This window comes from Myiozetetes cayanensis, unplaced genomic scaffold (assembly GCF_022539395.1).
Source record: "Myiozetetes cayanensis isolate MyiCay16 unplaced genomic scaffold, myiCay2020 scf1, whole genome shotgun sequence".
Classification (NCBI taxonomy): domain Eukaryota; kingdom Metazoa; phylum Chordata; class Aves; order Passeriformes; family Tyrannidae; genus Myiozetetes; species Myiozetetes cayanensis.
This window is the reverse complement of record NW_026086604.1, coordinates 19509178-19521306: the sequence shown is the minus strand read 5'-3', so window position 1 is coordinate 19521306 and position 12129 is coordinate 19509178. Positions and strand designations below refer to the sequence as shown.

Here is a 12129-nt window from a genome sequence, read left to right as displayed (position 1 = left end):
GGCAGCAGGTTTAACAAGCAGTTATACATGAAGATGTTTCAGGGGCTAAGAATCCTCAAGGCCCTCAACGCTCTGGCACATTTATCAAAACATGTAATCCCTGCCTGTGCAGTTTAAAAATAAATGCATTCTAAACCGGGGAACTCACTGGTTTCGCTGGGAATGCACGAGTACTTTCCAGGAGTTAGGTTGGAGCATTCATCAAACTACCCATCTGCATTTGGCACCAGCCTGAGATTTGGGCAAGGGGTAATACATTCCTGGCTCTGCACATAATCCCCACATAACCTCTGGTAAGCCTGTTGCTAAAAATCCTCACATATAAAATGGAGAGGTGCTGCACCTACCTCTCCACATCAGCCCCTCGCACAACTCCTCTGAAAGCTCCACAGGTCAAGAACTGTCTCTGGCAGATGGTGCCTGGGCTGTAAGAGTTTAAACAACTTTGCCCTGATACCAAATGTCTTTGCCTTGGGGCTAAGAGACTGCATGGTGTCAATTCTTCCTCTCACAATGGTTTCCTAAACCTTTGAAAGTGTCCTCCTGCACCTAGTTCACTCTAGAATGACAAAGCCCAAGAATATGATTTTGCCTCTCTCCCCAAGCACCTTAACCATGGTATTGATTATGCAGAGGGGTAACTCATACCCCCAACTGTGGTAATGCAGGGTCTGTGTTCCCCTGAAAAGTCCTAGTACTCAGAGCAAAGTTTATGGTGAAATAAGGAGCAACATGCACAACTCTCCCACACCCTTCCCCGCAGGGCTATTGCTCATGTGTGGGAGCTAGAGAAAAAAGCAGTGAAGAAATGTAAATGTAAATCTGCCTGCTTTGCCCCTCACACCCAAACACTACATATAAACAAACAGTCATCTCCAGGTACTGTTTTCAAGTCAAATAGAGACAAGCAAATACTCGACATCTCTGTCCTGAAGCATGTAAAACTTCTTCACTGTAAAGTACTTTTACTTTGCTTCTTCCTGAAGCTAAGATTTCCCCTTACTTGGGAAAAAGGAAAAGCAACAAAAATGTACTGGAAAAGCATAGACATTGTAAATCTGTTTATTCCAAGAAATCTGGTTTCTCTACTGAAACCAAGGAGGCAAAATTTGCAGTGCAACTCCTATTTACATACAGTGTCTAGAGCACGACATGTTAAGAAGTTTCTGCATCCTGAATGAATTGAGAAAACATGGATGTTTTGTCTGATCCTTCTCTTAAATAATGGACTCAGAGAAACAAAGATAGGGTATAAAGCAGCATATGTAACACAGCTATATGCACAACAGCATATGTAAAGCAGCCATGTAACACAGCTAAAGGCATTGGAATTACATCAGATCCTCGATCTGCATTAAAAAGCAATGAAAAAATCAATAGTGAATGAGGCAGTGTCATAGTGCACACAGGTAACAGAGATACTGCAAAGGAAAATGAGGTGTAAAGGAATTTGGAACCAGCACACCAAAGTGACGCATCGAGAGCCCGATTCTTGGGTCTGGCTATCCCACAGCACAGGAGCAGAACGAGATAGAATAGTTCTCACATCTCCCTGGGTGTCAGGGAAGTCTTTCCAGCAGCAGAGCAAAATCTACTTTCGCAGCAGTCTGAGTAGAGAAAAAGCAGGCTTGTAGGTGCACGCAGGGCATGTGCATGGTATAAGCATGGTATCACTGAGATGATGAACCTGATAGGACAGGCTGACAAAGCAGATGCAGGGGATCTAGAACTAGGGTCTTCCCCAAGCCATGGACTAAATGATCTTGTAGCTCCTCACCACTGAAGAACCAAACCTAGGCAATAAAAAAGGTCAAAGATTATGTCAACAAGCTCTGATCCTGTATTGCCCAAAAAGCTTCATAGAGTAATATTGTATACTGCCTTATGTTTATGAACAAAACCACTTGGAGGCTTTCTTCTGAAATACTCCTATATTTCAAAAGAGAATACCAAAAAATAGGAGAAAGTGACACTGCTACACCTGTCCATAGATGTACTAAAAGCAGAGCTGACAAAGCTTACACAGAAACACAGAGACACAGGGTCTGGTGACCTTTCCACGGAACAAGGCACGGCAGAGATCTCCTGGCTCCAACACTGGTTCCTTTTGTGCCACCACACAATCCTCTTTATCCTCTGCCCTTCAAATAAAATAGCATTTGCCTGCTCCTGAGGGCAGCCACAAGGATAAATGAGCAACAGTCCAGGGGCTGTCAACCCCTCCTCTTATTCAGCAGATTTTGAAAGCAGCTTTTTCCATTTGCTGTGATTTAAGTACCTTGCTCTTTGATTACAGTATTGATCTATTTTAAGGGAAAGTCACATTGATTTTAAGCGAACAGGATGGTAAGTCCATAGCTTTGTTTCCCAACTCCTGCTGCTCTGATAGGAAAGTATTTCAGTGGATTCTATGGGCTGCATTTACACTAGTTCCTAAGTGTGGGAAAAGTAAACAAGCAATTGTTTATATGCCATCCTTCACCTTCTGCATTCTGGAACCCTTATGCCTATTTCAGAACAGACTGCTGGAGCAAAAAGAGACACAGTCGTCATAGGTTTTAGAATGCTTATTATTGCAGGGCAGTGTTTTAAACTTGTGGAGTTTCTATATTTTTTAAAACTCTCAACATACTTATAACCAAAATAAAGAAATCTAAAGCTCTTGGTTTCCCTCATGTTGATGACATCCCTATTTCAGATTCCTTTAAAGAGCTGCTGTCAATAGTAATGATTCAAAGACTACTCATGAGAGCTGGGAGCAGCAGCCTTGGTGGCAAACAGAGACTTGACCATTCCCACTCTGCAGTGAGAACCTTCAGTCCGGGCCTCCATAGAACTTGGAGAAGACCAGCCCATTTCCCCCAGGCACCTACTGCAGTTCCAAGAATGACTGTGGGCTCATTTTGTACAACTGAGGGAATTTTGTGTTATCAAGAGGAAAAAGAGGGGAGAAGAGGAGGGGAGAAGAGGAAAAAAAGAAAAAAAGGTAAAAAAAGAATGAGAAAAAAAAAGAGAAAAAAGAGAGGAGAAAAGAAGATAAATAAGAGAAAAAAATGAGAAAGAGAAAAAGAAGAGAAAAAAGAAGAAAGAAAAAAGTGAAAAAAGGAAAAATTTTAATTTTGATAAAAAATACCACTGGCAGTTAAAAAAAGGTTCTAATAACTAAAGAAAAAAAAGGATATATATAGTTCACAAGCTAAACAAACCAATAGCATTAAACCTTCATCACAAAACAGTTCAAATTAGGATTACTCAAAATGTGTCTATGAATTTGCAATTTTGTACTCTTATGATACAAAGATCTTGTTGATTAACACAAGAAGCTGAACAAAGCTTTAGGAAGATGCACTCTTAACATTTTTCTCACTGGTCAGGTTATTTAGATTCTCTAGCTCTGCCCCATAAAGACATGACAAAATTTTAATGTCAGCTTAATCAACATATTTCCAGAGTCTCAGATCCCACATACATTAAATTGTCTTCCAGAGATGTCTTCTTTTTTCACACTACAGTTTTACACTAACAGTAAAATTACCATCATTAAATGACCTAACTGTATTTTCCCAGTGGTTATAAATGCTTGAATGAATCACTAAAAAACTCTATCAGGTAGATCAAAGCATCTGCTGAAAAGCCATCGTTCTATATTAAATTCTACTGAATTGGTTCCAAAACTGTGAGTAATCTTTATGAAATAGATTGGTACTTTAATGTCTGCTAATCAAGTATAAACCTAATAATTCAACCTATTGTCAGACTTTCCCGCCTTCTTAGCTGTCTCAATATCTCAATACTGAAAGGATATACATACTGTGAGGTATTTTCATCACTAAAAATTATTTCTGTTTTAAGCTGAAACAATACAGTGTGTGGCACACTGCCTCAGTTCAGTGTTGCAGATATACAGGATAGTCATGTTATAACTTTGTCATCTTTCAGAACCATGAAGTCTACATTCATAATGAGCAAACCAAAAATAAATAGAGACCCTCCTTCTTCTCTTACATGTTTCTATACTGCTTTGATGGATATAAAAGAAATGCAAATCAGCATTTCAAATAGAAAGTGTCATGCTCAGCTCCACACCTTACCCTGTGGCCAGGAAATGCTTGATATTCCATGGTCCTCCACTGAACTGCTGCTGTCATACATAATGTGGAGGTACCCGGGAGCTCGAGGCTGTTAAAGGGCTCCCAGCATACCTGTTTGGGGAGCACAAATTGCAGTTTCCAGGCAGCATCCACAAGTACAGAAAGAAATCCAAAAGTACTTGACATTAATCACAAAATCTTCTATTCTTATAGGACTTTTACAGTTCATTGTGAAGCATTAAAAATCAACTGTTATCAGGATTGTGGTTACTTAGAATTACTTTCTTGAAGTTAACAGAGCAAAGTAATTAATTTTTAGAGCATAAGAAGGATCTATTTGTGGTATAGGAGGGTTGCACTGCAATCTTTTAAGCTTATTTTGATGTACATGATGGCTTCATTGAAGTCAGTTGAGGATCAAGGTCTGCACAAATTCCAATAAATATAGTTTCATACAGAGGACTACAAAGGAAGGGCTGTGGGGAGGATTAACAGTACATGTTGCATATCACAAAATTAGTAGGTAGGTGGTTGTCTTTGAACTTACTGTGAGAGAGCACATTTTATATCAACAACCATCAATGACACAGAAAGACAAAAATACCACGTAATCACTGCCTACATTTGAAAACATTTGTATTCAAACAACTGTTCTCTCACTGAACTCTTTACAACAATTGTTTTGACATAAATATCTCTCCAACATCTTTTATCTCATAGACTTATTTTAATAGTTTTCTGAAATACATTTTAGGTACTTCGTGAAATTAGTAAGCCTAGTTAAGCCTTATTTGCACACTCAATTTCCTTTACCCAGTGCTGGCAAGTCCAAATGGCATTGGTGCTAGCTGCCACAGAATGAACAGTGTAAACATGAGGCAAAGCTTTAGAGAGTTGAATTCTACCACTGAAGCCTTCCAATGCCACAAAAAACCTATCAGCTGCTGTGCAAACAAAGAAGCACAGTATGAAAACCAGTATTTTTCTATTTTAAATATTTCCTGTATACTCCAAAGACAAGTCCTAAATTTTCAAAAATGTATGGCATGACTATTCCATTTTTGCTCTACACAGCCTTTTTTCTACACGAAGCGAGACTGGTCTGGCCAGAAATAACATTACTTGATGTTTCAATGACTAACAGATTAGTTTATAATAATCTTGTAGATCATGAAGAATGAGCATCAGGCTGGATTAGGTAGGACTCGTTTGACCTGCTCAGCTAGAGGTGGACTCCAACAATTTGATTCTAGTCTGCAGTCTGAAGCAAAAGGCTCAACCAGAAAAATATGAGCCCTATGCCTAGCTACCTAGTTAAAATAATTGTCAAGGGATATTTTTCTATCTAAACAACTCCCAGCTAAATAATAGTTGTCATCTCCAACTACCTCAAAAGAAGAGTTCATTGCTGCATTTTCCACTTAAATTCCTAACTTTCACCTTGGAACACCACCTAAGACAGCGAGCAGTAATTCAGTCTCCCAACTACCTCATTCTAAGAGAATCTCTCCTGAGAGAAGGCTGCTAAAGGCAGTTTTGTATTTGACCCAGTACCAGAACAACAAACTCCATTTCAGTTTGAGTTACAGTTTGGGTTTGGTCCAGGACTACAGATGGCATCAAAGGCAGTTTTCTTTCTTGTAAAATCACATATCAGCAGCACTTCTACCTTGGGGAAGGTGGCATTTTCAAATGTGCTCATCACTGATCTTCCTCTCCTTCTTCCTATACATTTCATAAGAGAAAAAATGGGCTGGGGGGTGGGGGTAAAGAGGGAACGAACACACATGACAACATCCAAATGTTTCTCATAACTGAAAAATTAAAAAAGAGAAAGAGGATACCCAAATTGGTGTTAATCCTATTGATGATGCTCAAACAAGTAACCTTTTCAGGTCTCAAAGTTTCTTTCAGCATAGCAAATATTTGTGAAAGAAACCTTATCATTTGGGGAAGAAACCTTATCATTTCTGCAGTTAACAGAGCTTCACTAACTTAAACTGTTACAGCATTCTACCACTATTTCTCCAAAACAACTAATAGTAATATATCTGAGAGGTTCAATTTATTTTAAGGTTACATAGTAATTCTATATTCAAAATTACTGTATTATTTGTAATGAATAAATTACTGTTTCTCTTCTGTGTTTTATGAAGCCTTATGGCTTCCTCAAAATGTTTTAATACAAAATAATTATGCAAACACTGCCATGAATAATGGCCATATTGGCAACTTTTGATTGGATTTACAGATTGTATAATAATGTTTCTTTCCTCTGAATGGTGAATGGAAAAAGAGAACAGTTAACTAATATCCTGTGCTCAATCAAAGGTCATTGATCTAGGTAAAGTATTTTTCTAATTATGTTTAGTTAAAGCGACAGAAATCTTCATGGGGCTATGCTTAAGATGACTTAAAAATGATTTATACTGAATTTCCTTGATTTTATCAGTTGCTACGAATATAGATAAAGTCTGAGACCCAGTAATAGATAGCTGTGTCTGACTGTGATACCATAATACCAAAGACTTAACAGTCAAGTTTGATTTCAATGGCAGCAGTAGGTGAAGGAAGATCAGGCGCCAAATTGCAAGACTAAATGGTTTTTATATATATGTATACATATATATTTGTTTATACAAATATATATTTCCATGAATATCCTTTCTACTATGTTCCCCTGTCAAGGGAAACTCCCTGGTTCAGGAGTTGGACTTGATGAACTTTGTGGGTCCCTTCCAACTCCAGATATTCTATGATTCAGTGAAAGCAAAGGTAGAAAATGGAAAATGCTCTTCACCTAAGACAGTATAAATCTGATGTAAATTTTAAATCATTCAGGTAGTTTTCTTGCGAAAATGACTAAGTAGCATAACGGTCAACCCCACGTAACGGTGCATTCCTTACACAGTCAGCACAATTTGTACAGCAGAGACTATCAGCACTCAAGGTGGATATCCAGTAGAGAAAGATGTCTATAGAAGGACAGGTGGTAGCAGGAAGAATTACTGGGGTCCTGACCTGTCTCTGGTGGAGGAATGGGGACTGAGAATGGGTGAAGTCTCGTTGCTACCCTTCCACTCCCTGTTCTAAAATTGTCCCAATGTGGGGATAGCTCCTCTTCCTCACCTTCTCCATCGGGGCAAAGCTGCTGCTCCCACAGCCTGATCCTGATCCTTGGAAACCCACCTTGGTCCTCTGGCAAAGTATGCAGCAGATTGTACTGGACCGAAGGGTGACTCTCCATTCACCCTGCCCCTGCATAACAGAGGCTTCCTCAATAAACGCTCCATTCCAGCTTTCCCATTCTCTTCCAGCTGTCCCCCGCTGACAAAACAAACCTTTCAACCCCCCTAGCTCAACTGTCAGCTCTGAGATCCACGTGGCCGCTATTCGACGGCAGCCGCTTTCGGGCACTGAGCAGCCCGGCAGGTGAGGCAGACGGACCGCGGCCAGGGGCCGCCTCAACGGGGCACCGCCGGCCCTGCGCCGCTCCTCGCATCGCCTCGCCTCGCTTCCTGAGCGCGGCCGGCGGGGCCGCCCGTTCGCGGCGCGGGCAGGGAGAGGTTGTTGGACGGTGGAACTGCCCGCCGCCCCAGCGCCGGCTTCCCCTTCCATTCCCTTCCCTTCCTTCCTTCCTTCCTTCCCTTCCCTCCCTGCCGGCGGCCCCGCGGTGCCTCCCGGCGCGGTGCGTTCGTTACCTGGCGCTCGGCGGCGGCTCCGTCCTCACCTGTGCGCGGCCCTGCCAATGGCAGCGCACCTGGCGGCCGCGCCGCCCAATCAGCGCGCGGCTCGTCCCTCTCCCCGCTCCTTTAGTGAAAGAATCCAGCGCCGCTCGGGAAAGTTACCTGTGCGCGTCCGGCCCGGCCGCTCTCCCGTGCCGAGCCCCGCCGGCGCCCCAGCCCCGCCGCTCCCCACATGCCAGGGGGAGGGGGCTCTACCTGTCCTGCCTCGGCGGCTGGCTGCGGAGCCGGGAGAGGGGGGGAAGGAAAGCAGAATTACCAGTAGCTCTGGTTCTGCCGTCCCGGGCGTTCACACGCACACCTTCACCTGCACAGACCTGAAAGTCCAGTTCCGCCAGGGAGACGGAGGCACCGGGAAAAGGGGAGAGAGTTCATTGGATCAAACATGTCACAAGAGACGGACAAGTAAGTGATCGCAGGCACGCCGCTGCGCCCGCTGCGCGGGGCGGCCCGCCAGGCTGGCCGCGTTCCCCCTCGCCCGTGGCGGGCGCGGACCCGCCGGGACGGCGCTTCTCCCTCTTCTCCCTCCTGCAGCGACACCGGACCGGGCGCACAGACACTGCGGAGCGCCCGAGGACAAGGCTGCGGCTCGCCGCCCCGCACCTCGCTCTCCGTCTGGCCGTGGGGCTGCGCGAATAGTTTTTTCTCTTTTTAGTTCAGGGGCTTTGTTAGTTTGATTGTTTTTTTGTGTTGGTTTGTTGTTTCTTGTTGTTCCCCCTCACCTCGAGGGTCGCTTTTCGGGAGGAAGCGCTCCTCGCCCTGGAACAGCGGAGCGGTCTCCGCCCGCCGAAGGCCCCGGACGGAAAGTGTTTCTTGGCTTTTGTGTTGGCGCAACAAAGGGCTTTTATCCCCCAAGGGCCGGGCACGGCCATCTTCCCCCCTGGGCTGGGGCCGGGCGGGCAGGGGGCCCTAGCTCGGCCCAGGTGTTCGCCGGCCGCCCCGTGCGGCGCCTTCAGCCCTCGCCGTCCTGACCTTGTTTTTCCGGCGGGACGCCCCGGCGGGCCTGCGGCTGCCCGGAGACCGGCGGGGTTAAAAAGTAACTTTCCCAGTAGCGGAGCCTGAGGAGGAGGAGGATGAGGAGATGGAGGCCGCCCGCTCCCGACCCGGGGCCCGCTGCAGTCCCTGTTCCGCCCGGGCCTGGCGCAGCGAGGCCGGGGCAGAGCGGCGGTGCGAGGGTTCTCCGCGCTGCCCCCCGGGGCCGCCGCCCACAGTGCTGGGTTCCCCACCGGGACACCCAGCCCGCGGCGGGCCCAGCGGCGGGCTCGGTGTCCCGGGGCGGGCAGCGCCGCCGGGAGCCGTCGGTGGGCGCGGAGGCCGCGGCGTGGCCGTTCCCACCAACGCGGCTCCGGCAGCGCCCGGGGCCGGTGGGCCCAGCCCGCGAGTGGGTCATTCACCCCCGGTAAATAATTCGCACGGGCGATGCCGCGCTCCCGCCATGGCGGCGGGCGGCTCGGCCTGGCGCCCAGAGCCGCCGTGAGGCAGCCAGGCGGGAAGGCCATTTTCCCTGCTCCGGTGATTAGTGGTTCTGCAGGAGGCGGCTGGGGAGAGTTACGGGCAAGGGAAGATGGAGGGCGGGAGGTGGCAGTTTTGTTTTACTGCTGCCCCGGTGCAGGCAGGAACGCCACAGAGACGGGTGTGATCTCGGCCGCGCTTGGTCTTACTCAGGTGGCAGCCCTGTTTGGGCTCCCCAGGAGCCTTTGTGCCAAAGGAGGTGGAGAGGAGGAGCCTGATGCTGGAGGGAGGCTTGGTGACAACCTGCCTGTCAAGGAGTGAAAGAAGGAGATTATCCGACAAAAGAGAACAGCAGGGTTGGCTGCTCTGATAGGGAAGAGATAGGACCGTTCAGAGGAGAAAGATCAGGAAAAAAAACTAGGCCTGGTCTTTTCAAACATCAACTGAGAGTGGAATGGTTCAAAGGTAGTTATTGACATGAAATTAAAGTGGTTGGGGTAGGAGCTGGGAACAGAGTGGAGTTTAGGAGTTCATCTGAGCTGGGATGGGAACTAATGCCTTAGGTGGCCAGATTAGACCAGTAAATGATTAAGGAAGGGATACAGCCTGAGGGGTGCCGGTGAGGAGCAGGTGAAAGAGCAGTCGTTGATGTCAGGAAGGGAACCAGATTAACTGTGAAAGAGCTGACACGATGGAAGGCATCCCAAAGCAACGGGCAGTTCCAGGACTGCATGAAGGTGAAAAGGGCCTGTAAGTTACTCCCTAGCCCAACCTAGCTGCGGGTAGTTTCAGCATTCAGAAACTAGGCTGCGGCACATCAAGGGCAGTTAACGGGAGTGGGAGGGAAATACGGAGGGGTGGGGAGGGTCAGAAGAACAACTTTGCACCACAGTCGGCACTGAAACAGAAAACCAGTGCAGTGGAAACCTAACTCATGTAAAAAACTAGGGCAAAAGTGGTTCCTTTCTGGACCTTTCCAACAGGAACAGTATGGCATGAGTGTAAACTATTGAGACAGGAGCGTTAATGCCCTTCATACCCTGTTCTGTGTAGTGCTGCTGCCGTTACCACTGGGAGGAACTTCAGAGCAGTGGCAGTGGCATGCAACCTCAAGTAACAGCACTTGCCCCGTTGCAGTTATGGCTGTGATCTCTTTCTGGATAACGTCTTTAGAAAATCCATAGGTGATAGTTAAGAGTTTGAAAAGGAAATAAAAAGTAAAGAAGTCTCCTGTGCTCTGTATACGCAAGTGTAACATGAGAAGACAAATACATTTGTTTCCAGAAGAGATGGCCAAGTGGAATGAGGTAATAGACCGATGGGGGGAGTTTGCATGGGAAGGTTTTTTTTGTTTTTTTGTTTTTTCTTAATTATATCCAATTAAAACCTATTCCAGGGAGTACATTATTCTCCTCCACGTGGCCTTTCTTTTAGTTAAAACCGGATCTTCCCTACAGTCAAAACTGGACAGTGATCATTATTTTGAGGTCAGTTAATTTGTCAGTGTCATTGGACATGTCTTCGTGGGGCTTGTGCTAGTAAAGTGCTGATGTAGAGAGGACTAAACAGCTGAGGGGATATAGAAAGTGTGGAAAATACGTTCTGTGGGACTTGCCGGCTTTTCTGGAGAGGTAGTACACCCTGCTGCACTATGGCTCCACTGGGCTGCCTGCAGTGTCACCGTTTGGAGGGAGGAGCAGGAACAGCGGTTCTATAGTCCTTTAAGGGAGGAAGGTGAACAGTGCTTTTGTTCTATAGTGCTTTAAGGGACAGTTAGGTGAAAATGCTAAAGAACCAGGTGTTTGATTCTAATGCTAACCGAGGAGTTTGGAAGGGGAGATTATCCTTAAGATAGTCACACGATCTTCATGTCTTTCCCTTTAGTCTTTCTGCCTAAGCTGGGTCTTGCCTGCTTGCCTCCATAAACTCCCACCGGTCAGGAGAGATAAGGCATGATTGCACATGCATTTTTTCAGAGGTAGTACCGACTTAAGCAGGCTGCAGCCACTTGTTCCTGTTTCTGTTCTGCCCTCTCAGCTGTGTCAGTAGAGCTGTTTGTGCAGCTAGAGAACTGGATCAGGGGAGTGCTGGTTCGAGAGTAGCCTGATCTTCTGGAGGTTATTTTTGACATTCATTTTTCATCGGTCTGAGTTCATATGCCGAGGGGGTACAAGCAAATGGCAGGTGTTAAAGACAAGAACTGCTCAATCTAGAATCCCTGCAGAAGGAGATGTTTTGGAGGTCTGTGCAGCTGCTTCTGTTACCATCCAATTTCCAGACCCATTATGATGGGAATCTGGGGATTAAATGGAGACTGGGGGACATAAGGTGGAGAGGAGGGAGCATCCCCTTTGCATCGTGTAAAGATGATTCCAGGGTTCATTTCTGCATTACAGGCTGAAAAGTTGTTCTTACATGTAATGTACAGGAGAAAAAGATCACTACAAAATTCCAGAATAATGGTTCTAGTGCATTAGTGAAGCTAATCAGTGAGGTCACTGTTTTGTGAGACTTAAATGGGTTTTAGAGATTGACAGTACTTCTGAGTACTTCTGTGAGGAGCAACAATTGTACAGCCGTTTGTGATCTGCCGCGGTCGTGTCGCTGCTGCTCCTGGTGTTGTGTGAAGCCCCTCGTGGGCTGGAGTGCAGTTGCATGAGGAGCAGGCTCGCAGCAGGCCCTGCACGCTGGCCCTGTGGCTCTGCTGGCTGCCCGGCCGCGTGACTGCCCGTCTGTCAGGCCGGGATGGGCAAGAGCTACTCAGGACATCAGGGAGATGGGGCTGGGGCGTGATCAGACTGACCACATTAAGGAAGGCTTGGGGCAACCTGGGTCTGCAGCTG

The 12129-nt window shown here is 46.3% G+C and overlaps 1 protein-coding gene across 2 annotated transcripts in view; it reads left to right on the top strand.

The window, feature by feature from the left end:
• The first annotated feature begins 10451 nt into the window (after window positions 1-10451).
• The window catches only part of GRHL2 (grainyhead like transcription factor 2), a 62343-nt gene continuing 60665 nt past the window's right edge, over window positions 10452-12129 (top strand). For both annotated transcript variants that reach the window (XM_050327025.1, XM_050327015.1), the window contains exon 1: window positions 10452-10593. In XM_050327025.1, the coding sequence (XP_050182982.1) occupies window positions 10589-10593 (5 nt within the window). In that variant the 5' untranslated portion in view covers window positions 10452-10588. The remainder of the gene's footprint in view (window positions 10594-12129) is intronic.